The sequence below is a fragment of the Chelonoidis abingdonii genome, chromosome 2 (assembly GCF_003597395.2).
Source record: "Chelonoidis abingdonii isolate Lonesome George chromosome 2, CheloAbing_2.0, whole genome shotgun sequence".
NCBI lineage: Eukaryota > Metazoa > Chordata > Testudines > Testudinidae > Chelonoidis > Chelonoidis abingdonii.
In genome coordinates, this window is record NC_133770.1 from 68,588,010 (window position 1) to 68,614,312 (window position 26,303).

Consider the following 26,303-nt stretch of genomic DNA (forward strand, 5'->3'; position numbering starts at 1 on the left):
TCTCGCTCAGTATAAATGAGAGGGGGTGGTTGGCAGGATGCCCTTTGTGATGTTTGCAGTACTCTAGAACTAGCTCCCTCCCTGTCCCTTGGTCTGATTTTGGTGACCTTCCAGGCATACTGCAAAAGTTATGTGATGAGGTTTTTTAGAAGGTAAAGGTGTGCTCCCCCAACGATGGCGTGGAAAGGAGTCTCTGTAGGTGGCTCGCTGAATTCCTGTGGAATGATGACTTTTATGCTGCTGGTTTTGATTGTGTGTGCCTCAAACCTTGGATCGGGGTGCTTTTATATATTGAATCTAAATAAAATTATTAGAAACCTAGAGCTTACTTTAGAATCTTTCTTTTTAAAGAGACATCAAGCTACTTAAGTACAAAACTGTGTACATCATAAAACTGTCATAGTTTCATTGGAAATATCCTTCAGATCCTATCACCTTAATAAAATAAAAAAAATAAAGTTTTAAAAACATTACTATTTTTGTGGGACCTGCAAAAAGAGTCTCCAATTTTACACTGCCTTTGGTAAGTCTGTAACAAAAATTTCCTAGAAGAGATTTCCCAGAGCTATGAACATTGTACTGAGATCATCCTGATCAGTTATGTTGGTGCACAAACAAGGCCGTCAGCAGTCCAGTATTTAAAACCATTTTGAGACTGATGCTGGTGCTTGCTGTGTGAACAGTGTAGGAAATGAATAGCAATGTTTGTCAAATGGAAAAGAACAAAATAGGAGATTTTCAAGGTTCTTAACAAAGTATTACAAAATAAAGAGTAAGAAAAGTATAGTATTTGATTGTCCTTATTAAATATAGATATGTATAATGGTTGCAACAGAATACTTCAGTTACTAACATCAAGGGCTAGATTTTCAGTCTAGTTTCTATGTTTACCTATGTAAATACTTGTCGATTCAAAAACGTAAGTTTGTTTGCAAATTGGGAATTTATATGAAAATAAGTTTGTAGCACAAATGTAGAGACCATTCTGGAGCTTTTAGCCTGTAACCCATTTGACAAAGAAAACGTACATTTGGACTGAAATGCTGACCCCACTGAAGTCACTGACAAAAACCTTCCATTTACTTCAGTGAGACCTGGATTTCACCTTTGATGTGCTATAAAAGAAACATTTTAAGACACTTTGTTTTTAATATATTTTTTTAAACCATATACTATACATGCCATAAATATCATTCCCCAGAATAGGCTTTTGTCAATCAGTATAAGCATACCTCTGATGTGTTGTGCCAGCCCCTCAAGATGAGCACATACTGACTAACTGTACACATTTCTGTGTGTCGTTGCTTGTTAAACACTAGGTAGCTTAATCCTTCAGTCCGATCCACATGAGCACAATGAGGTTGTGTGGGAGACTCATCCACACGGATCCATTTGCAATATTAGGACCTAAAAATGTATGTATAACCAGCAAGATTGTCTCCTGGTTGTTCTGATATTTTGTATTCTTTCTCTCTCTCTTTTTCTTTTTTTTATGCAGGTTTGGTAATCAGACCTTAAACTACAGGCTTTTCTATGATGGGAAGCACTTTGTGGGGGAGAAAAGGTTTGAATCTATCCATGATTTGGTAACAGATGGCTTGATAACATTGTATATAGAAACCAAGGCTTCTGAATATATTGCCAAAATGACCAAAAACCCCATCTATGAGCACATTGGATATGCTACTCTGCTTAGAGAAAAAGTATCCCGAAGGCTGAGCAGAACCAAAACTGAATCAAGAAAAGCTAGTGTAACAAGTGAAGAAAATACACCGGTTGAAAAGGTAAGTATTCAGTATTAAATGGCAACCAATCTAATGCTTTATTTATAGTCTACAATCTAAAAAAAACCCAAGTGTTTCTTTAATAATAATAATAATAATGATTAATTTTGTTGTCATTAACGTGTTCCTGAGCCACTGAAATGTTTATATCCTGTTAACTGACTGATAACCAATCATATGTACTTGAAATTACTTTTTAACTGGGGCTTTTGAGAAGATAATAAAAACTTCCCATCAACTACCAACACAAATGATTTTATGCATGTAGTATGGGACCTGACTACCATAGAAACAGCTTTTCCTTATGCGCCATCACAATGGCTGGGACAAGCTTGTCCATGTGCATTCTAAAGTCATGGCATTCTCAGTGGCAGGTCCCAGACTGTGGAAATTGTGCCCATTGGCCATTCACCAGAGCTCAAGTTTGTTAGCTTCCAGTGCATGGTGCAAAGCTCCTTTTTTCTGCCAGTCCTTTGGTGAATGGGTGTGGAATGGGGTGTTGTCTTTGCCTTCTTTCTTTCTCTTTCTTTTTCTGAGTTAAAATGGAGTTTTCTTGCCATGTCTTATCTAACCATATGCTATAGCAGTGTGTGAACTAGAACTTACTGACTTAATGCTTTGAAAATTCCATCCGTTTAGTAACCAGGTAAAAAAAAAATAACATTAAGAGTTACGCCATATATGATAAACACTGTTGTAAACAGTGACGTGAGTTTTCCCATTTCTAGGTGGACTGTGCACTAAGTATCCCAAACAAAACTTTCTTCCTGGTGCAGATGTTTTGGATAAATTAACTAATTCTCATTTGTGAGAGGACTTCTACATTGTGATTTAGATGATTTTAATGATCAGTGAGATAGTTGATATTTGGGAAGCAGTAACTGTATTTGCTGGAAAATAACATGTATCACACGTGTGAATATAGCAGAGGTAATTATTTTCCTGATGCCTCCGTCTGTCCTACTGAAAGACATTTCCAGGCAAGTTACTTTCTGTGATGGGATACATATCAGCACTGACTGAACACTTACTGGTTTGGATTTCTGACACTCAGTAAAACAGGACAGATATAGGCAAATTGAAGCAGTTTAGGAATTGTTCTCTATAGCAGCTCTTATTCTTGAATAAGATGAAGTGGCATCCAAACACAGTCATCTGCAGTAGCAAATGAGTTGGATTAGTAATGCTGACTTTTTAGTAAAGTCACACAGCCTGGAGAAGATTTTTGGACAATGGAGTTGTGAAATACCTTGATTCAGATTCTATTTCAGCACAAATCCAGTGACAGTGATATAGTAGAACCTCAGACTTATGAACACCTTGGGAATGGAGGATGTTTGTGACTCTGAAATGTTTACAACTCTGAACAAAATGTTATGATTGTTCTTTCAGAAGTTTACAACTGAATATTGACTTAACGCAGCTTTGAAACTTTACTATGCAGAAAAATATGCTGCTTTTAACCATCTTAATTTAAATGAAACAAGCACAAAAACAGTTTCCTTACCTTGTCAAATCTTTTTTAAAATTTTCTTTTTTTTTTAGTAGTTTAACACAGTACTGTACAGTATTTCCTTTTTTTTATTATTTTTTGGTCTCTGCTGCCTGATTGCATACTTCCCGTTCCAAATGAGGTGTGTGGTTGACCGGTCATTTCATAACTCTGGTGTTTGTATCTCTGAGCTTCTATTGTAATATTTGGAATAACTTAGATGGTGTTTTAAAAAACAAAATATGGGAACAGAAGCTGGTCCAAATAAAAGCTATTACTTCATCCACCTTGTCTCTTTAAGACATGGGAAAGAATTATAGAGAGACAGATGTCCTGCTCATTCTGCTGATTCCTGTGATTGGATGCTGGCTGTTTTTGAATGCTAAATCAGGCACAAGAGTTTCTGTATTTTGACTTTGTTTGGGGTACAATGAGTAAGATGAAGCAGAGTTTAGTACAGTATGACTTTTCTCTGTATGGTTGGATCAGTAACACCCCTACAGACGGGTTGCCAGATCATGCTCTGGAAACTAGCAGTTTCTTTTATGTTGAGAATATATTTGACAAACAGTATGGTGACTTTAAAGCATTAGTATGTGCCATTAGTGTCATAACAGTAATCACTACAGTTCTAAATCCTAGACACATTCCTTAACTTATGGAAATATGGTTTCTCTAATTAGAAACAAAACCAAAGCCATTCGAAAATTTTTTTAATCTTAGTTGCAATTCTTGTCATATTCTTATTATTGAAAATCTGTGATTTTTCATACGCTGCAATGCCCTTGAACAGTTCAAAGAGTTTTATTTTAATCTACTTATCTTTATAACTGATCATATTCTCTTTCATACTGGGACTTTGGCTGAAATTTTCAAGTTTGGATGCTTAAGGTTGGTACCTAAATAAAAATGGCCTTTTAGAGGTGCAGAGTGATGAGTGCTTGCTTAGCAACTCTGAAAATTGAACTACTCTGATTTAGGGGCCTAAATATTAATTTGCACCTAAATCTGAACATTTCTGTCTTTGGGTCTGAGCCAGCTCCCAGTGGAATCAGTGGAAAGACTCCTGTTGACTTCAGTATGGGTTGGCTTAGGCACTTTGTGTACTTAGACTCAGTTAAGTAAAAGGGGCAGGGGGAGGAGAGGGAGCAGGATGAGGAGCTGCCGTCAGAATCCTTTTCCAGCTCTCAGGAGCAGGAGCCATCAATGCCAAAGAGTGGGGGGATGCAGGCTTCATGAGCAGTGGAGTTCAGAAGATGCTGTTGGAGCAAAAGGGTGCTTGCTGTCTGTGTGACCCCAGGCATGCCCATAACAGGATAGAAGATTCCTCTACGGTCCCCCAATGCTTTTAAATCTGAGACCCCCAACATGGAGGACTTGAGCTCTCCTACAGAGGCATTCATCCTTTGGTGGAAACCAGGTAGTATTTCCACCATGACCATCACATGCAGGTTTCCACCAGGGAAGGCTACTTTTCACCCCTATTCTATTCTGTCTGTGTTGAGAAACAGTGCCCATCACAGTGGCATCTGCTTATCACTACGTTATTTGGACAAGTTGATGAGTTTTCTTTGGCATTTTGGAGTGAACAGGTGAGGTGAAAGTTTTGAATAATTGAACTGTCTTATTTGATTGGCCTGCCTGGAATATTTTGAACATTTCTGAAATGCTAGGAAAGAAAATAATGGAGAGAGGCTTTCATTATTTCCCCCAAAGAGCTTGAAAATTTGACACAGTGCAGGTTATGCCCCAGTACTCATGTTACAGATTAGGTTTTTTTGAAGTGAAATTTCACTTCCTATAGATACAATTTCCAAAGCTGTGAAATTTCTTTAGTAGACTTGTTATGTTATTTAGGAGATCTATCCATTCTTTCTTGTCCTGTGTTGACAACAGAAATTATTAAACCTCTCAGTCATTCCAGAAGCCCTTTTCCCCTTTGGTTAGGTCAATGGAAGGTTGTCACAGAGGCGACAATCTAGAAAGAGGATTCACAAATTTGAATAGAATGACTTGGAATCGCCTGAGGTACCTGTCTACTCCCAGGATGTGGATTCTTGGAGGTTGTAATTAGTGGAGTACTTCCCATTGCAGTACAAGGAAGGTGGTTCATGTGCCAAATTAAGCTGTTTTTGTTTGCTTGTATATTTTTACAAATCATGTTTGGAATAATCCCAGGAGACTGTTTACCTTTGAAATACCTGATAGTGGGGAGGGATAGCTCAGTGGTTTGAGCATTGGCCTGCTAAACCCAGGGTTGTGAGCTTAATCCTTGAGGGGGCCATTTGGGGATTGCTCCTCCTTTGAGCAGGGGATTGGACTAGATGATCTCTTGAGGTCCCTTCCAACCCTAGTAATCTATGACTAAGTATCATGCAAACCTCTTTCTGTCAACTGAGTAGCTGGAAGATTTGTAGTCATCCACTCGCCACATTTTATTATAGTGGGTTAAAACATGTTTAATCCAAATGGAGGTTAAATACTCTTTAAGAATGAGGAAGATAGGGGATATAAATTCTGCAAGATACTGGTTTAGTAGAATAGGTAATAGTGACAGTCATTTTAACCTGTTTGGACTTGCATAGGGATAGTGAAGTTGGTATTGCATGAAAAAATGAGCAGACTCTTATTGGAACATTATATAATTGAACATACTTAGGGTTCCTCTCCAACCCATACTGGGGATTGTGATTGCATATTCTGCATTTGTTCTGTTCATCGAACACTTCATATTGGGCAAGTACAGAATATGCAATAGCAAGATGCAGATAAACAGCTCACAGTATGAATGCTGAAAAAAAGTTTGCTTGCTATAAGCAATTAATCTTCTAAAAGGAAAAATTACAGTAGTTATTAATTAGTAAAATATATGGTTCTGAAATTGTTTATTGTCATGATCACAAGGAAGTTTTTATTACTGTAAGTATTCTGTATATTTACTGCCAAGGAGAACATTTTTTCCCTCTAATACTGCTGGTAGTACAAAATTGAGGGAAAATATCTTCAAAAGGTTTTGCATTTCAAAATGATGGCAATAAGTTTAGATGTCTCTTTCCATTATAACTATCTATTTGATAGAGGACTGTTTGTAAGTAACTGCATTATTAGAATGTGTCTGCAAAGTTATAATACCCAGTCCTCCTCTTGTTGCACTTGATGGCAATACACCTGTTGACGTCAATGAAAGTAGAATCAGGCTCAGTGTGTATAAGTCAATTCAAACATACACATTGTTTGTATATGGAATGTATGTTTGTTCAAGTCTAATCACGAAATGCCTACACAGACTGCTCTGTGATTATAGGCAGTTGGTGAGATGTGCTTCTAACAATAAGCAGCCCACATAATCTGTGAGGAAAAACTTGGCATTTGGAACAAAGATCATGAAGGGCTGTGCTCAGAGATTTCATTAAACGTCAGGATAGTAGCAATCCCTGATTAGTGCTCTGTTTCATAGAAGCTGAAATACTGCTGCTTGCCCTAGTAACCTTTTTACCCGTTTTGCTGGAAGCAAGTACAAAGCATTTATGTGCAAATGACAGAGCCCAAAATTAATATTGCAATAGGATTGAAGATCTGAAATGACAATTATATTATGGAATCTGGAATGTTTTAGATTACCTCAGGAAAAAAAATCCCACAAAAGTAATAGTGAGACAGATAAGAAAGTTGTTTCTATTCAGGAACAGGTAACAAAAAAGGAAGAATAATTTTGCTGGAAAAAGTAATGGGTGCTATTGTAGTCATTAGTCATGCTGCTCTCACATGCTTTCCCACAGAAAATAATAAGGTAGTCTGAGAACAATATACCTCAGTCTCAAAGTATATTTGATTTTAGATCTAATCTGATTAAGGAACTAGATCTCATTGAAATCAGTGTTTCAATACGATAAATCAGAGTTAGCTGGAGACAGCTAAACTTTGGAAACCTCTGTTTTGATTCAGTTTACAGAACATCCACACATGCATTATTATTCAAAGTTCAGCTGACCCTTTTTTTGAAAGCTTCTCCACCCAATCCTTCCACTCCTTTTCCCCCGCCTTCTGTGGACTTCTCCCAGGTCCCACTCCCAACCAACCCTAAAGAGGCCCTTCTGGCCTTTTCTTCCTTCTTTATCCTTTGTGTTCTGCAGCCCCCACTAGCATGAGAGTCTATCACAGGATTCTAGCTGGTCTCAAGTGTCTCTGCTGGGACAGATGTCCAGATAGTATTTCATGTACATTGAGCATTTCCTTTCAGAAATGTCCCAGAGTGTGCTGTATGTTTCTGACAGGGGACCCTCCCTGTCCCCCCACCCCGCCTGTATAAGATTGTACAGGAGGGAGGAGATGCCCACCTGAATCTGTCAAATTTTACAAAAGGTTCAGATGCAGTTTGGGGAAGGAGCTGATTTTCAGAATGACTTCCTAGCTTTGTCTTAGGTACTGTGACAGTTCATGAGGAAATGACAATCTGGTAACAGTGTGAAGAAAGCCAATTTCTCTAATTTTTAAAATGATTTTTGTTGATCTAGTAAAATGTATAGAACTAATTTACATGTTATGTGCAAAACAAAAACAGATAAATGATAAGACAACTACAGTCTATTAATCTGACATTACGGAGAAGTTGATAGATCTCTCCTATGCAGAAGAAATAAGTGGCATAAATTGATATTGACTCAAACTAATGTCGTGGTATTGTGCAAGAGAGAAATGTTCACTTTAAAATATGTTCTGTTCTGTAGCTACTAGTTTAGCTTTGAATTATGAAGTTCCTAAGCTACCCCTATATATGTAGCAAAACTCAGGTATAAGACTAAAATCTGTCAAAATTCCGGTTTTTGAGGTCAGTCCCCAAACTAACCTTTGTCCAGTTTATCCTGCATCCCAGTTCTTAAGTCTCACTCATATTATTCTCCATTGCCAGTCATCTTCCTCCAATGGAAAATGGGTGTAAAATTCTACCAAATTAAAATGGTTCTGTTTCATACTCACTTTGCACATGTGTAAATCACTTCACAAAGTGTGGGATGAGGCGGAATCAGACCTGAGAAGGTCCTCACTCCCTACTCATACAAGAGCTGCTCCTGTGAGTGAGATTGCATTCACACTAGCTTCTACAAATATTTCTGTCTCGTCAATACTACAACCATTTCAGCACACAATACTTATGTGAACATTAACTTGTCTGAGGTTCTGATCCTGTGAACAGAAGGGTCTGTGGATGCTGATCCCTTTGCAGGCTCTGGGCCAGAATAGCATTAGTTGTTTGAGCCCAGCATATTGTTATAGTTCCTTAATTCCCCTCACCTCTTGACTCTGAGCTACCTAGTAAGAAGGGTAAGTTAAAATGATGATCGAAACTGTGAAGACAGGCTATCAGCACCTCTTTTTTATTAGGTGTACATTCTCAGCTACATATGCAACTCCATAAAGTCCACTAAGGACTTTGCTGATGCTATTGATTTTTACATGGAGGATGTTCAGTTACTACAGTGATGGGTGGCAATATAAAACCCTTAGACAGATATAGCTGTCAGCTGCATATCATCCATTGTGGTGCTGTTCCTCTGAGACCTAGTGAATAAGAAAGAGAATATTATTATTTTATTATATACAGTGACAAAAATGTATTTGGCATTTTTTACAGCTGCTAGGAGCTTACAATCAAGCTTAAATATCAAAAAACAAATGCTGACTTTTTGGTGGGGGGCGGAGGTGGGATTAAGTTGTCTTTCCTTCTGCCTATCGTCATTGCTACTGCTCTGCCTATAACAACAGTATTATAAAGAAACACACACACTGGTACCTGGTACTGCAGGATGCTACACGTGTATATCTAAGGCTGCAGAAAAATAGATCTATTATACTATTTGAGAAATAATACAGTATGTGATCATGCAGCCCTAATTATAGCATTTCCTGATTTGAGCACTGGAACATGCAACCTTAAGCTTTTCTTTACATAATTTATTATGTTTAATTTTCATTTAATATAGCTAGATTCTTCTTTCACATTATGTTACAGGGGGTTAGAGGAAGTATGCATGCAGTAGTTTTAATAGTATATTAATTTTAGCAAGTCACTTTACATTTTCAATGTAGTCAAGATACTGCCTTATTGAAAACTTACTGATTCCACAGTTGAGTAGTGAATTGTTTTTTGCCTTTAATATAAACATCTTGTTTTGCATTTTACCTGTTTTGTTTTCTTGTAAAATATGGGATATTTTCTGTTGCCTTAATTTAAGTTATGCAAAATATTTATTTTCATTGTCCCTGTCTGGCTGTATGCGTGCAGAAGAAGGGAAGCGTCTCTGACGTTCTCTTCAGCACTCTTTAATCAGGCAAAACTTCTAAGGAGAGCTGAAAAGGGCCCTGTGTGACTCTCATTAACAGTGATGGAAGTTAAGAGCATCAACAAGAAAAGAGATTCCATTGTAGATTATTTATTTGCATTACTTCCCTGAGCTGATAACCTGATACTCTCTGCATAATAATGAAATCAGTTGCTGTTTTCATTTTGCTGGCTCTTAGATGTCAGTGCAGGGTTTGTCTCTGGTGCTGTGATTATTCCTTCAGTCACTGTACAAGTTCTAGGAAAGTTAATATGTTACTTTGTGTGCAACTCTCCTTCACAGAGCTGACATAACAAAATGATAATAAGCCCAATCCAAGGCCCATTGAAATTAACGTAAAGACTCCCACTGATTGCATTGGGCCTTCAATCAGGCTCAATGGGAGGTGGGGGGAGGCTGTGCTTGTAGTACAGGTATCTATATTGTTTTTATAAAAGTTTTTCTTAATCCAATCTTTTTTAAAAAAAAACAACTTAATCAGATAACTCAAATGAGGTGTACCTTCCAAACCTAAACAAATCAGCTGTTGATAGATATTTCCTGAAGTCAAAATATCGAAATAATTCTGTAAGTAAACTGATACATCTACAGTGTTGGTTTTTTTTAAAGCTTCTAAGCACAGCTCCATTGGCTGTTGTTTACCTCTTCAAATACCAGCACCTTATCTGTTCTGTGCTCTGTTGAACACATATATTGATCTTTTCCTTTTGGCCTTTTTCTGTTTCAAACGCATGAGTGATTAGAAAGATTTCTCAAAAAATGAACTGTACATTATATGCAAATATGACTACATTGGTGATTTTTAAAATAAAATGCATACCTGAGGTTTTAGTCTTGAATTGTAAATGGTTCAATGCTATTAAAAATTGTATAAGCTAATTCCCATGACGACAAGGGTGACATGCACTGGGCAGCAGCCTCCAGCTTAAGCATTGCATTTGCTCAGTCACTGGAAAGTAAAATGCAGCTTTGTAACTAAAAATCCATATTTGACTGTGGTGCATGAATATCTGGGACATTGTATATGACTATTCACTAAACTTTTATAAGTGTCCCTGAACTACTGCCTATTCAGTTTTAGGGCCAGATGCTCGGCTGGTGTAAATTGGCAAGAATCCATTAAAGTCATTAGAACTACCCCAGTGTCGAACAGCTGAGGTTCCAGCAGTAGTGTCAAAATGAGCATGTTTGAAAATGGTTAATATTTAGATATTTCAGATTTTATTTTGAAAGCAAATATTGCCAGTGACTTCTTTTTTTGTTGTAACTTATCTGGCTATCCTGTAAGTATCTCAGTATAATGTTCTCCCTGGTCCAACTCCTGTGCAGTTACTTAAGAATATTCTTAAGCTGTATGATCTTTAATGTCAGCTTTCCACGGGGTCTTTCCATATTGACATTCATTTCACCACTTGCTAGGTGTCATGGGTTTTGGTCCTAAAAGATGCCTGTCTGGTTCATCATGTTGTGAACTGAGACTTTTTTTTAAACTTCATGATGCTTTAAACAACTGTTGATAATGTTTGAGGAAAGAGGAAATGGTAAGCAAAAAGTAAAAGTCCAAGAAAAGCAAAACGTAGTACAGATACTCCATTCCTTTCTGAAAATCAGTAAACCTGTTGCTTACTCTTCTGTAAGGCTTAGTCTTCTTCCTTAAGAAAAAGTTATGCCATATTAAAAGAAAAAATAACTAAGTATCTGATCCAATAGGCTCTTGTTTTTTAAAACTGTTGGCCCTACAGAGTAACAGAGCTGTGAACAGAAAGCAGCAAGTATTTTTAAAGAATAAATATTGAAGTCAGACTTGATTTGTGTTGGTGTTTTTTGATAAAATAACAAAACTAGTAAATGAAAAGAATGAAGCAGGTACAATCGTGCGTCATGTTGTTCCGTGTGTATGTATGTGTGTAATCTCTGGAAATTTATAAACTACTCATAACAACTCTAAGAGTATCTCCTCCTGATCATTATAATTATGCAGACGCAATGGCTTACTTGTTAGATTTTATGCACTAGAGTATGGCCCAGGTCACAGCATACATTCCCAGGCCACACACATGTACTACGCAACATATCTACTACTTATATTGGACTAGTCAAGATCTGTCTGTCCTTCTGTATCCATGGGAACAGATTGTAGTGTTTGAGCCTCTTGCCACTATGGGGTGAGAAGGGAGAATGCTGCAGCAGCAGCCTCAGGAAGATTCTGGCTAGATAGAGCTCTAAGGAGGACACTCAAGGTCACTCTTTGAAAGGCCCCTTCCCTATCTACCTGTCCTTTCATCCACCTTGGTTCTTATACCAGTGCCTATTGCCATCGTACCTAGTCATCCCCGTTCAGAAAGCTGGAGCTGCCACAGCCAGGAGCAGTGCTTCTACTTCTGAAAATGATTGTACCCAACCCTTATGCAGGGATGAAGCAGTGGAGAAAAGCTCATTGAGTCTTCTATCTCCTTCCTTCCCCCTGTGCATCCATGTACAGATGGACACAATTTAACTCATGGTATTAGTGACCCATGCGTAATATCCAACCTTTTATTAGTTAATCCAGATTCTTTGAGACTCTTGCTTTTCAAAGTGGAAATTTTGGCAGCCCTACTGCCCTAATTGGTCTGTCGTATGTTTAAAGACATTTCTTTAAATTACTCACCAAAACTTTTGGCCAAGGAAGAGAATGCTAGATTGGGGACTTTGGATTGACTGTACGGAAGAAGTGTAGTGCAAGTCAGTCAGCCTTTAGGGATAGAGCCAAACAGTTGCAGAGGACATCCAGAGAAGAAGAAAGTGAGCAAGGAGGCCAATTTTGATAACAATACAAAAGTCTTTCTAGATAAATTTATTAATTCTTACATGATGCAAAAGTCTAAATCTCTTATATAATAGCTTTGTAAGAGTCAACTGAGATGACTTTATGGATGAGACAAGGTGGGTGAGGTAATATCTTTTTTGGGGCTAACTTCTCTTGGCAAATGAGACAAGCTTTCAGGCTCCACAGAGCTCTTCTTCAGATCTGTGGAGGCTGGAAACCTGTCTCTTTTACCAATAGAAATTGGTTCGATAAAAGGTATTACCTCACCTGCCCTGTCTGTCTAAGAATCCTGGGACCAACACAGCTTCAACAACACTGCAAACATGATTAATGAATGTAATTGCACCAATTAAACACAAGGTGGCAGCTTTACTTAAGAGTTTTCATGGACTTTCCTACTGCTTAATTCATTTATCAGTTGATACTAGTAGGTGCTTGCCCATTAGCACCACAGACAGTACAGATGCAAAATTATGATTAATTGGAGTTGTGGCTATGTTACATTTTTACCAACAATCATCCCTCCACATAACTTATTTCACTCATCACTGACCCTGCCTAAAATATAATGCTTCGACAAACAAGAATCAAAACAAACATATAGTGCCTTAAGGTCACTGTTTAACCTCAAAGTTGGTTCTAAATTAATATTTAGCTATTTAAAGATACTGTGATCAGAGTCGTGTATGGTAATCATCGGATGCAAGAATCCAGCCCCCAGATAGTTACTTAAACAGTGAGGACAGTCACACACAGAGGCATAGTTGTAGTTAATTTATTTCACTTGTTTGAAGGGTTGCATGTGTGAAGACATAACCTTTCCAAAACAGCTAAATGAAAGAGACTTACTTGCCCTCCTTAATTCACTGTGGAAGGAAGGTACAACTATTTGGTTTCTGACTGGATGTTTAAGATGGTGTGGTCTAGTAGATACAGCACATACTGTGAGTTGGGAGTCGTGTATTTTATTCCAGGCCTATTACTGATTCATGGTAACTCAGGAAAGCACTCAGCCTTGCTGTGCTACAGTTCCCTGTCTATTTAAAAATGAGAATAAATACAATTATCTTATCTTTGGAAAGTCTGTGCATAAAAACTGATAATAGGTAATATTTTTTCACAGAATGTGCAAGCAGCCTGTGAAACCATTGCCACAATTATCACTGGGACTTGGAGCTTAGCCAAATTCAAAAAGGAGTGGATGTTTATATAGTAGAAGGAGTTAAAATAACCTATTTTTTTCTCAGGGATATATAGGCACATACTTCATGGCACAAGCCAACTTCCCATTATTGGGGATTAGGAAGAAACTCTCCTTGTAGGCAAATTACTCCAGATCTGCCTTCTATAGGGGTTCTTGCCCTTCTTCTGAAACAGTTGGTACTGGCCGCTGTTGGAGAGAGGCTGCTGGGCTGGGTGCATCACTGTCTATTCTAGTATGACAGTTCCTATGTTTCTACAGTCCAGAATAGTGTGGTTGCTTTATTAATATTAATCTTTTAAAACCAGGTTTGACAAAAGCATTTGATGTATGCAGTGCTGGCACATATGAACAAAACAGGCTACTCTAAAAAGGAGTAGAATATTTAGGGCAGTGTGTATATGGGACAACATGTTTATTGTGCTGTCCCAGGAGCAGAATGGGAGGTAGACCTTGCTGTTGGAGAGGGTTAGAAGGGGACATACCCTGCAATAGCCATGTGTCTGACATAGCATACATTCCCTGGTGCTCTGGCAAAGGTACACTGACTGTTGCTTTGGAAAGGCCTGGTCAAGGCTCTGCCCATTCCCCACTCCTTTCTGCACACTCCTTGCCTGGGGTGGGGCATACCTACCAGCTGACATAGGGGACTAAGAGGGTGTGAGGACTGAACATTTTCCACTCTCCTTAAGGACATCACAAATCTTAGAACTGATGTTCTCTCTGTGTGAGAAACCAGAATGGTTCATATCACAAATAGGAATTTATGCCTGTTTTCAAACATAGGCTTTTATTTCATGTTTGGTGGGTTTTCTATGTGTATTATTTTACCAACTGATCCATAAAGCTGTAAGAAATAAAGGACCTTAGCAGACAAAGGCTAGAATGCTGACAGTGAAATAACATCTGCCCCCCTTCACACACACTTCACTGATCCCTAGTTGGTCCTGGAGCACAATGCTTGCTTGCCTTCATAAGACTGGTGTGTTTAAATATAGGTCCCTGGAGAGAATTCTGGGGCACTCCTGCTGTTATAAATAATCTTGTTTTTAAGCTTTTTTGTTAGGTACTAGAGGTAACATCTTCCTTCAATTCCATAGTAGTTTAATTAATCCAGTTTCCCAGATCCATCTGGTCTGTATGCACTGACAAACTATCTGTCCAGCCAAATGGCTTTAGCTCTAGAGTTTAGAGCAGAACCAGTATGGCTGGAAATAAAATCTGTTGGCAGCAAAACAGCAGGATCAGAACAAAGAGAAAGTGCTTTAAATGACTGTGGTCTAGGCATCTGGTTACTTTTAGACCTTGAAGCAGTAGTAAATAAGTGGACTGTTCCTTTGCTTACTTGTAGAATCTAGAATGTATCAAATAAGCAAAGTAATAATTTGGTATAATCTAGTGCACATGAGAAGTTGTATGCAATGCACTATTTGTATTGCTTTGATATAATGCTGCTCAGAAGATTGTTAGTGGCACAAGTTCTATTTGCTTAGTAATGTAAGTGGTACTTAGACCTTGTACTGTCTCTCTGCACTTAGTGAATTTCACACCAAAAGCACTAGACATGAGTAACTCACGCATAGTCTTCTTTCTTCCCCCTCACCCTCCAACTTAATGACCGAAGCTTTGCACTGCAAGATTTTTGTATTTTTTTTCCTACCAGTTGGGGTGTGTATAACATGCTCACTTTTTTTTTTTTTGCAATATGTACTAGGCTCATGACATCATGATATGACCCATTATATTGACTGATTTGATGCCCTAACTTTTTGGCCATCTATCAGGTAGAACTAACTTGACACTTTTGAAGTACATATCTGTCAACCAGTTAGATTGAGTCCAGAATTCAGAGGTTTATTGATCTAAGTAGAACATAACATTCCTTTGAACTACAGTTCAGTATTATACTAGAGAATGGACTGTTACAATGTCCAGGGTTGGAGATAGTACTGTGTAGAGAATATTTATATGTACTCTACTTCAGAAGACTCCTTTGCAGTGCAAACAAATGTGACTCTGCAGCAGTTTATAATTATGTTTTGAGAGAGAGAATTTCAAATAAAAAGAAAATGACCACCTTTTAAATGTTTTCATATCTTATTGCCCATCTGCATTACACCTAAAATGTGAGTCTTTATTTTTGAATAAAGATAAACATATGAACATTTTGTAAATGAGGAATATGGGATTTAAAAAATTCTTTTAACCAAAACCTGCCATTTTCCATTGCATATAATATTTGGGTTATAATTATGAATGTCTGCAAAATAAAAACAATATCAATTTTTCTTACCAGGGTAGCTACGGTTTTGAATAGTAGTATTGTTACAAGTGCACACAAGAATCCAGTAAGGTCCTGATATATTAATTATTCTAATAATCACAGAAAAAAGTAAGGTAGTTGCTACCAATTTCACATCAATATACACACACATAAAAAGCTAATTAGCTGAATATCTAAAGTTATTCTTGAAGAACCAGCTGGAAATGTGTCTAGAAAACTGGCATCACTGTTCTTCTCCACATACTATTGAAAACTTGGTTATTGAATATTAAATCCTGTGTCCTTGTCATAAGCAACAGACAAAGGAAGTCAATACTAAATATATTGAAAAGAGCAAATATAGTGCCCATCTATAAAAAGGGAAATAAGGATAACCTGAGGAATTACAGACCAGTCAGCTTAACTTCTATACCTTGAAAGATAATGGAGCAGATAATTAAGCAATCAATTTGCAAACACCTAGAAGATAATGAAGTGAAAAATAGCGGTCAGCATGGATTTGTCAAGAACAAATCATGTCAAACCATCCTGATAGCTTTCTTTGACAGGGTAACCAGCCTTGTGGATAGGGGGGAAGAAGTAGATGTGGTATATCTTGACTTTAGTAAGGATTTTGATACTGTCTTGCATGACCTTCTCATAAACAAACTAGGGAAATACAACCTAGATGGAGCTACTATAAAGTGAGTGCATAAATGGTTGGAAAATCATTCCCAGAGAATAATCATCAGTGGTTCACAGTCATGCTGGAAGGGCGTGACAAGTGGGGTCCTGCAGGGATCGGTTCTGGATCCGGTTATGTTCAATATCTTCATCAGTGATTTAGATAATGGCATAGAGAGTACACTTTTATAAAGTTTGTGGATGATACCAAGGTGAGAGGGGTTGCATGTGCTTTGGAGGATAGAATTAAAATTCAAAATGATCCAGACAAACTGGAGAAATGATCTGAAGTAAATAGAATGAAATTCAATAACGACAAATGCAAAGTACTCCACTTAGGAAGGAACAATCAGTTGCACACATACAAAATGGGAAATAACTGCCTAGGAAGGAGTACTGAGGAAATGCATCTGGGGGTCATAGTGGGTCACAAGCTAAATATGAGTCACTAGTGTAACGCTGTTTCAGGAAAAGCAAACATCATTCTGGGATATAGTAGCACAAGTATTGTAAGAAAGACATGAGAAGTAATTCTTCTGCTCTCCTCCGTGCTGATTAGCCCTCAACTGGAGTATTGTATCCAGTTCTGTGTCCAGGAAAGATGTGGACAAATTGGAGAAAGTCCAGAGAAGAGCAACAAAAATGATTAAAGGTATAGAAAATATGACCTATAAGGGAAAATTGAAAAAATTGTTTGTTTAGTCTGGAAAAGAGAAGACTGAGAGGACACATAACAGTTTTCAGGTACATAAAAGGTTGTTACAAGGAGGAGGGGGGGAAATTGTTGTTCTTAACCTCTGAGCATAGGACAAGAAGCAGTGGGCTTAAATTGCAGCAAGGGTGGTTTAGGTTGGACACTAGGAAAAACTTCTAACTGTCAAAGTGATTAAACACTGGAATAAATTGCCAATAAATCATGGGGGATTTTTAAGAGTAGGTTGGACAAACACCTGTCAGGGTTGGTCTAGACAATACTTAGTCCTGCCCTTGAGTGCAGGGGACTGGACGAGATGACCTCTTGAGGTCCCTTCCAGTTCTGTGATTCTATGATCCATTGCAATAATGAGGATATATTTTTTCATGAGACTCTTCCCGTATCGTACTTGGACTGTAGTTTTGTTAATAATAGTCTTTTTTAGCTGCAAAACAGAAGTCGACAACTATGAACAGTTTTATAATAGCCCATGTGGGACCATGGAAAATTTTGGATTAGCTATGGGTAAATATCTTGTTGTTGTTATGTATTTTAAGATGCTATCTGTGGCCTTTTGGGATATAATTACAATGTTCGCTGGATATATAATTTAGTTTCTGGAATAACAAGACAAAAGGTTATTTAGAATCAGAACTGACAACCAGGAAGCTGAAGTGCTGACATCAGTCTGTCTCCTGACAGGTCTATAGCTCAAAGTACATTTAAAAAAAAAAAAAGTCAAGAAGCCTGACAGGATTTTCAGCCCATATGTAGGTGCAGGTTCACAGCAGAATACCCATCATCCAATAGTCTGTTTTATTTTCAGTTTCATGATTGTTTTGTTTACTTCCTTCAGAACAGTGCCAAAAGATGGGCCCTTAATATTGAAAAACTTATTTAACTTGCTCACTCTCATTTTTCATTTTTTTGCTAGAGTATAGGACTCTATTAAATATTCAGTAATAGTGTCACACTGATTTTCTCTCTTCATCGTCCCTCTCTCCACGTCAGTGGTCCTGTTACCTAGCAAACTGAAAACCTGAGAGTTACTGCTATAGTTCTGTACTTACTGTGACTGAGCCAAAAATGCCAGAGATTTTACTTTATTTTTTGGCACGGTATTCTTCACTTCCTGTCTTTTATGGATGTATAGATTTCTGTACCTTGTTAAGTAGCTACTGCATTTCAGTAGTGAGTGAGGTTATTCCTGTGGGCCTGGTTTTTATTGGGGCCTTGTCCCAACTTTTGTTGCATGTGCACAAGTTTGCACAGATAGTTTTACATATGCAAATTCTCTTGCCTGTGCATACGGACACTAGGGCTGGAAAAGGGCAGATGTGCGAAGGTTTACACACAAAGGGGAGCTCAGGATTAACTTTTTAGAGTCGTAAATCTCTACAATGCTTGGGAATTCTTAGTGATGAGTCTGCTATGTAAATATGTGATTGTAATGATTTAAGTTATTTAGAATGCTGATATAGCTAACTTGAGGTGCAATTGATTTTCTTATATTGTGATGCTTATTTAGTTACATTTAAACAAAAAACTTAAAGAGGTTTTTTTATCTGTGTCTGAGAAGCATGAGCCCTGTTCTGCCGATAACTTCAATGGGAGTTATATGTGCAGTTTGGCATGACTAGGTTTTAAATTGGCACTAAAAAACAAGGCCAGTTAGGTTTTCAGAGAAATTATTTTGTCTCTGAATCCAGCTGACCCAAGGGCCTGTGATAGATGAGATGGGATACAAAATTGAAATGTAGAATCTCTAGCAACTTTTCTTCTTGTTGTGCCCCTTTGCCAATTTCAGTGGCAAATACAGAAAAGACAATTACTATGAGAAAGTTGGAGACAGCCATTGGTAGTATATATAATGAACCTTTCTAGTAGTAAACTGTAAAACTATACACACTCTATTTACGCTGGGCAATTCATAGCCTCTGTCATCAAAGATTCTGTTGATCACTACATCAAAGACCATGATGCTTTAAGGCTTGACCGTGACTTTACAAAGCATTTAGAGCAGTCTTGACACTCGAATCTACTGAATCTCATTAGATTAAACAACCTTTCTACAAACATCTTTAAATGTAATATTAGAGCACATCCAGTATACATAACTCTAGAACTGTTCCTGGATTTATTTTTCCAAAGCATTGTACAAATAATAATGAATCTTCACTAAGACCTTTGTGAGGTAAGTACATTACCTTCATTTAAGAATGGCAAAATTGAGACACAGCATAAGTGACTTGGCCAAAGTCACACAGTGAGTCAGTAGGAGAGCCTCCATTAACACATAGGAGATTTGGGCTCCTAGTACTATTCTAATTCACTAGATCACACTATCTCATATTTAAATGTTTTAGATCAAAGTTTCGCAGAATCAAAGGGTGTGGTTAGAAGAGGCATTCAGTGTGATAGCTTGCACTGTATGGCATTCTCACTTGCAATTTACCTAACCTCATCTTGGGTATATCTCCAGTGATGGTGCTGCAACCTGTATTTTTCTTTTTAGCCCAAACTTCTCCTTCCTTTGCTTTGGACCATTTCCTTCAAGGTTATCTTCCTGTTTATATTGCTTTCCTCTTCTCACAGAGCCAAGCTTGAGAGCTTTTGGTGATGTAATAAAGGAACTCAGGGAACTAGTTTGGCAAAGGTGGCTTTCCCACCCCATAGCTGATGAGTCTTTTAAAATTATGGCCTCTAGGAAAAATGTTAAGGGTGCTGGATCTACAGACCATTGTGGTTTGTATAGGAAAAGAGTATGTCGGGGTGTGGGTGTGTGGGTGTGGGTGGTGTGTGTAAAATGATACAAAATATGTATTTTTTTCATTTTGTTCTATTTTCAGTCTTTACTGATCTGTTCCTCTAACTTCCTAAAAACTAGAAGCAACCCAGTTGTGACTTCAGAAGAGGTTCCTGTTGCTCAGCTCACCAGTCGTAGCTTTACCTTTCAGCAGCTATTGCTGCTGACACCTCCACCTACCCCTCTCCTTCCCATGGTAGGTTGCGCCCAAAGAGATGAGGTGTAGTGATTTTAATCAGCACATCTCCATTCGCGAGCTGAAGGATAGTAAGTATCTGGGCAAGACTCGAGGGACACGATGAAGCCCCATATGTCTAACGTCTGCCATTGTTCACTTTGACTTTTCCCTGCAGGGTGTGATGGGGAGGGGAGGAAGTAGGAGTACCAAGCACTCTTCCTCAGAACAAGAGCTGCTGGGTTACTGATCCCCATGTTGGAAAAGAAGCCACTCCCTGTGTTAGCCTGCCACCATCCCTCTTCAGCAGAGTAGGACCTCTGGGAAGGTGGAGAAGGAGCATCTACTACCACTGCCTTGTAGCAGGTGAAGAGCGACCTGCCTCCTCAGCCTTTGGGGAAGAATTGGCAGCCAGCTGTTCTCTCCTTTTTCTCACTCCTGGGTAGGCAGCAATATATAGCCTAGTACGCACGCAGGGAGATTATCCATAGCTCCATTTGGTATTACTCCTTTCCATTTCTGGGGAGTTAGGATTGTGGTGGCAGCAGTTCCTGCAGGATACATCACTGCTGCTTTCAGGTTATTCCCACCAACTAGATATATTCCTTCAGCACCATGATCCAATCCCCATTCTGCAACCCAAAGCCCTCCTAGGATCTGAGTTGCTGAGGGAAAGAAAGGGTAATCTTTCGATAAAGTGGCATTTTTCAGGTTTACCCGAGTTCCATGGAAATAGAGAGGCACCTTCAATTAGAAACTGAAGTTCCTATTACTTCTACTAGGGAACAGAGCAGCAAGATCCTCTTCTGATATATTATAGCAGCTACTAAAAAGCAAAGAGGATAGAGGAGTAAACACTGAGAATTTATAACAAACCCCAAGATATGCCCTTATACATCGAGTGACATTTCCTAATATTTAAATGTTCGTATAAAGTAAACAAAATCTTAAAAATTAAAATTACACAATGCCTTTTGCACACAGTTTTTTTTAAATGCAGTCAGAGTACAGAAAAATATTCTTATTATATGAACTCTGATTTAGATAGTTAATGAAGACAGCATCTGCCTTGTTAATCTGTCATTAGTCTTGAGTGACCTTACAATGAACTTTCAATAAGGTTTGAAGGGGTGTGAAAGTTTTCCACAGTTTTCAATCTTAATAGATAAGTATTGGCAATTAAAATAATAATAATAATAATTACAGGCTCAATCCAGAAAATATTTATTACTAAGCTCATTGTTTATCAAGAGTAGTCCCATTAAATTAAATGGGAATGGTAGTAAACGCTGTGCTCACTCATGTTTGAAGGATCAAGAAGAAACTACATTGAATCATCCTGATAACATTACAAATGATGTAAGATGAAAGAAATTCTGCTTTAAAGAAATATGGGGCCTGATTCTCCATTAAGTTACACCAGTTTTAGGCCATTGTAATGTAATCTACCAGTACAAAGCTAATATAACAGAGTGGAAAATTGAGTGCAAAACACTTCTAAGGGCATTTTTATTATCTATAGTAAAGAAATCTTCACTTAGAAACTAGACAATTCCACCCCCTAATGTTTTCCTTCCGTGGCAAAGTAAGGTGTGAAAACAAGCCTTTTTAAGAATTTAATATTCAAATTATGCATTCGTGGTCACTCCAGAAAAAATATTTGTGTAGCTATCATGTTTTTTCTTCTCCAGCACTTTTTATATGGTAATAGATTAACTATAGGAACTCCTCACTGTGGGTGATGCCCAGTAAGTTACTTTGGTAGTTTTATTATACTTTGAAGATGTTTTGTAGTCTCTGTCTCCTCTTCCTGTTAGGAGATGGGAGATGGAGATATTGCTCTGATAGCATCTGTATCAGGGTAGATCCAAGTAACACCAGAGGAAGAGACAGGCAGAAACACATCTCAGAAACTCTCCCTGCCAAAAGGAGCCTAGTTTTGGAGTCAGAGAGGCCCTGCCTTCCCACGGGTATTGGGCTACTGCAGGCAAAAGAGAAGCAGTGGAACTTGGGGCACAGCTGAGAGTCACAACTGAAAAGAGCACAGGGACTACAAAGGTGCTGGAACTAGGGGTGTTGCCACACCCCCTGGCTTGACGTGGTTTCCATCATATATAGGATTTACCATTTGGTTCAATGGCTCTCAGCACCCCCATTATACAAATTGTTCCAGCACCCCTGAGGGAATAGTACTTTCCCCAGTATGTCTCTTGGCCTCCTTCCTGAATACTGGGGCTCACAGACGTCGTGCCTGCTTTCCTGCTCCTAAAGCTGTGGCTGCAGGTGTTTTTTTGTCTCCCCTGGAAGAAAAGGAAATGAAAAGGAGAGGAGGAGAGCTGGTGAGGTGGCGGCCATAGCGTTTGAATGAAGGAGGTTGATCTATGGAAAAAAAGCGATTCCTGCTGCCATGGAGGCTGCTTGGGTGCCATCCCAGAAGATGTTAGGAGCTTTCATCGACATCAATGGGAACAAAAGGTGCTTAGCATCTCTAGGATAAGGCTCCCACACAGCAGGATAAGGCCCTTGAGTACCATGCAGACCCACACTGACTTTCACTTCTGCCTCACACCCCTAATATCCATAGTTTCTCCTCAGTCTCTTCTGTTGCAGCAGTGGTACACTCCCAAAGGACGTTTTTGGTCCCACACTGGGATTCTGCCTCTCATTCTCCCTGGTGTGGCTCTAAAGAGTCCAGATATAGATGCTATTGGAGCAACATCCTCAGCCCCAGTCTCCTACAAGAAAGGGGAGGTAGAGGCTGAGAAATGTCTAATTCAATCGCAAATTAGAACAATTAATTTTTAAAAGCATGCCCTATTGGGGAGGCTCACTGTAGCAATCCCTCAGAATTTAAGAAGGGCATTTCTGATTAAAGTAACACTTTAGAAGCAACTATGGTGTTCTTTGATCTGCTGTACAGAAATATTTTCCTTCCCTGTGTTTCTCTTTCAGTCAATACCTTTTGGTACCCACGCAGAAAAACCCTCCCGTAAAACACTCCATACTATCTTTGTTACCTCATTATTTCCCATCTTCCCTTCCCAGGACAAGAAAAAGTCTTTCTCTTGGCTTGTACCCACTTTATGCATCTTCAAAAATTCCACTACAGATACTCTGGTGTCTACCAAAGGAATGTCAGCACCGCAAAAGAAAACAGTCACGTTCCACCACAGCACAGAAGATGCAGCAAGAACCAGCAGCAAAGTGGCTAATGGAAGTCCTTTAGCAAAAATTTGCAACGCTTTGAAAATGTAAGGGTTAAACTGCAGGCTCACCTGGAAGAACAAATATTTTAAACAGAATTGTTCTTGGCCAATACAGTACTCTTGGTACTGCTTGTTTAGGAAAGAAGGGGATTGAAATTCTCATTTTTTTAAATAATTAGGTTCTAAATTTCAGAAGCAACGCAACCCATAGACACACACAGAGCTTTGCATCATTGTAGTGCAAAAGTAGTTGTAAAATGGACTTTTAAGAATCTCTGGGGGAGTTTTGCCAATATGAACATACCCAATGTCATAGTATGCATTTTACCTGGATGTTTTAGCATCCATGCAAACTACTTTATTGCAGTGGTTCTCCAGTTCTGCCACCAATGCCACGCAGACCACTTAACTGGTGTTACACAGAGAGGTGGCTAGTCATATGGCATCGCCTCATCTTATAACAATATATTGTGTTAAAGATGGCTAAAAATATGGTAAGCACTGTCCTAACTTCACTGCTCCATGTGAGCAATTGCTGCAGTTGATGGCAATTACTGTTAGTTGATGCTTATTGGGTGGAGATGTGGTCTGCACCATTGCAAATGAGAGGGGAGTTGATTCATAAAACAATCCCACTATTCAGAAGAGATCCATGCTATAAAAAAGCCTGGGGAATCTCTGCTCTGAGGGTCTTGTTTAAGCCTACAAGGAGCAGGCTGCTTGCAGCAAGAGTAAGTCTGCTCCGGAAGCAGGTGGCTTTCTGAAGAGGCACCCAAAACCAGCTGCTGCCATTTGAGCAGGCTGAGGGAAAGGAGTTCCCTCACCCACTGCTAATGCTCCTTGTGTACCTGGGGAATGAAGGTGGCTCACAGTCTGCCCACACTGACTCCATTTTGGGTAGGCTAGGAAGGAGGGGGCACCCCGTTTTATGTCTGGGTAGTTGGGAGTGGGGCACTGCACTTGCCACTGCTAGGTTGGTTAGGGACATCCACACCTCCTGGAGTATAGGACCCAGTGGAGGAGCTTATCTCCTGGAGCAGAGGTCCCAGCAAGGTGGCCCCACTCCTACTACTTCTCCTAGAAGACTATTCCAGATTGATTACGCTATGGGTGGTGCGATCTAGGTAGGCTGCCTGACGTGATCCATTAAAAGACCCTGTTTTCAGCTGCTTATAACTTTGCCCAACTTCAGCCATTTGGACTGAAGTTTTCCATTTCAGTTGTCTGCCCTAGGATGAATTTTTGGGGGAAATTTTCAGCAAAAATAGCTCCTCTGTTTGTCAGTGACATTAAAGAAAAATACATTATTTTGCCTTTGTTAAAAAATTCTTATAATGAGGGCTGTTTGGGAATCTTTTCACAAATTTCTCATTTTGAAAAGTTTCAAATATAAGTTTCAGAAGTGTTGAAAGGGGCTGTTTTGACATTTTCTGAACAAAATGTTCTGTTTTTTGGTTCAAAATGACTGTTTTGAAATTTACATTTAGCTAAATGGTTAAAAAATTAAAATGTCAAAATAAAAATGAAATGTATTGAAATAATCAAAATATGATTAGTTTCAGCCAAATTGAATTTTTTTTCAGTTTGTGAAAAATTTTGCAATTTTGATATGTCATCCCAATTTAGGAGAGGAAAATATTTTGATATCTTGAAAATGTTCCCAGGATGGGAAACCTGTTTCCCAACCAGCTGTACTTACAGCCATTTCATTGAGAGGCTCCTGCATCTCCATGCTTTGGAGCACAGTTTGAAAATTGGCCGTGGGATGGCTTTTGTGTGTCAGATGTGACTTTTGCCAGGCCTGTGAAAAAATCAATCCAAATTTGACCAAGTTTTAAGCTTTTGAAAAATTCCAGTTTGCACATGCTCAGTAGAGACTGGTTAGATTGGTAACTAAATTCTCCAAAAATGCCATCTGCACTGAAGATGTTCAGCCCAGCCTCCTGAAATTTTTTTGGCCTGTAATTGCTTTTTCAGGTTGCTGCAGCACCAGAACTGAGGGTAGGGAGAGTCTCTCGCTATTGTTCTCATTGGTCCCTCTAATGGCACCTAGGCAGCAAGGAGGAGGAGGAAACATCCTGATTGAAATGAAGAAGAGTGGAACTAGGCCAAGAGGACAGGAAGGGGGTAGACTGGCACACAGGTCTTGAGGGAACTGGGATGAGGATGGAGCGCTGGGGAAGGGACTAGGAGCTGTGGCATAAAGAGGGTGTTGGAACTGGGATGTGGAACTGAGCAGCAAGAGATACTGGGACAAAGAGCTGAGCGGTGTTGCAAGGGCATTGGGCAGAAGGGGTCGGGTGTGGGGAGCAGTCTAGAGGCACCATGGGCAGAAGGGGTCGGGTGTGGGGAAGAGGCAGTGAAAACAGTGCAATCTTAGTTCATTCCCTGTGTGCATACGCATTATGATACTCTTTAATTACGTGCTCGTATATTTTTTCTCCACCGGACCCTTACCTCATTCAGTGCACAGGGTGGATGGTGCTCAGGTAGTGAATCAGGGTTGTGTGGTTAATGAGCCTCCTATGTCATTTGTTGTGAAGCTGGAAGGTGCACAGTCAATGAGGTAGGGGATTGCAGGAAGAAAAGGATGGTCTCAAGGTTCAGGGGGATGAATGCTGCATAGAGAATTGGAATCTATCCCTGCCTCTGCCACAACATTACTGTTTGCTGCTGGCCACGGTACTTAAACAAAACTTTTCACACGTGGCTACTAATTGTGTTCCTCCTTTTCTGAATGCCCACATTGAGATCCTGGGATCTGATTTCCACTACAGCTGAAGTCAATGGGAGCTGTTCTCTGAACATATGAAGTGCTATAAAATGCTAAACTCTCTCAAAAATTATG

The 26,303-nt window shown here is 39.0% G+C and overlaps 1 protein-coding gene across 1 annotated transcript in view; it reads left to right on the forward strand.

Annotated features, from left to right (window-relative positions):
• Positions 1–26,303, forward strand: part of CHN2 (chimerin 2) — a 210,837-nt gene that overhangs the window by 111,231 nt on the left and 73,303 nt on the right. Inside the window, exon 6 of the mRNA XM_032774881.2 lies at positions 1,499–1,784. Within this exon, the coding sequence (XP_032630772.1) occupies positions 1,499–1,784 (286 nt within the window). The remainder of the gene's footprint in view (positions 1–1,498; positions 1,785–26,303) is intronic.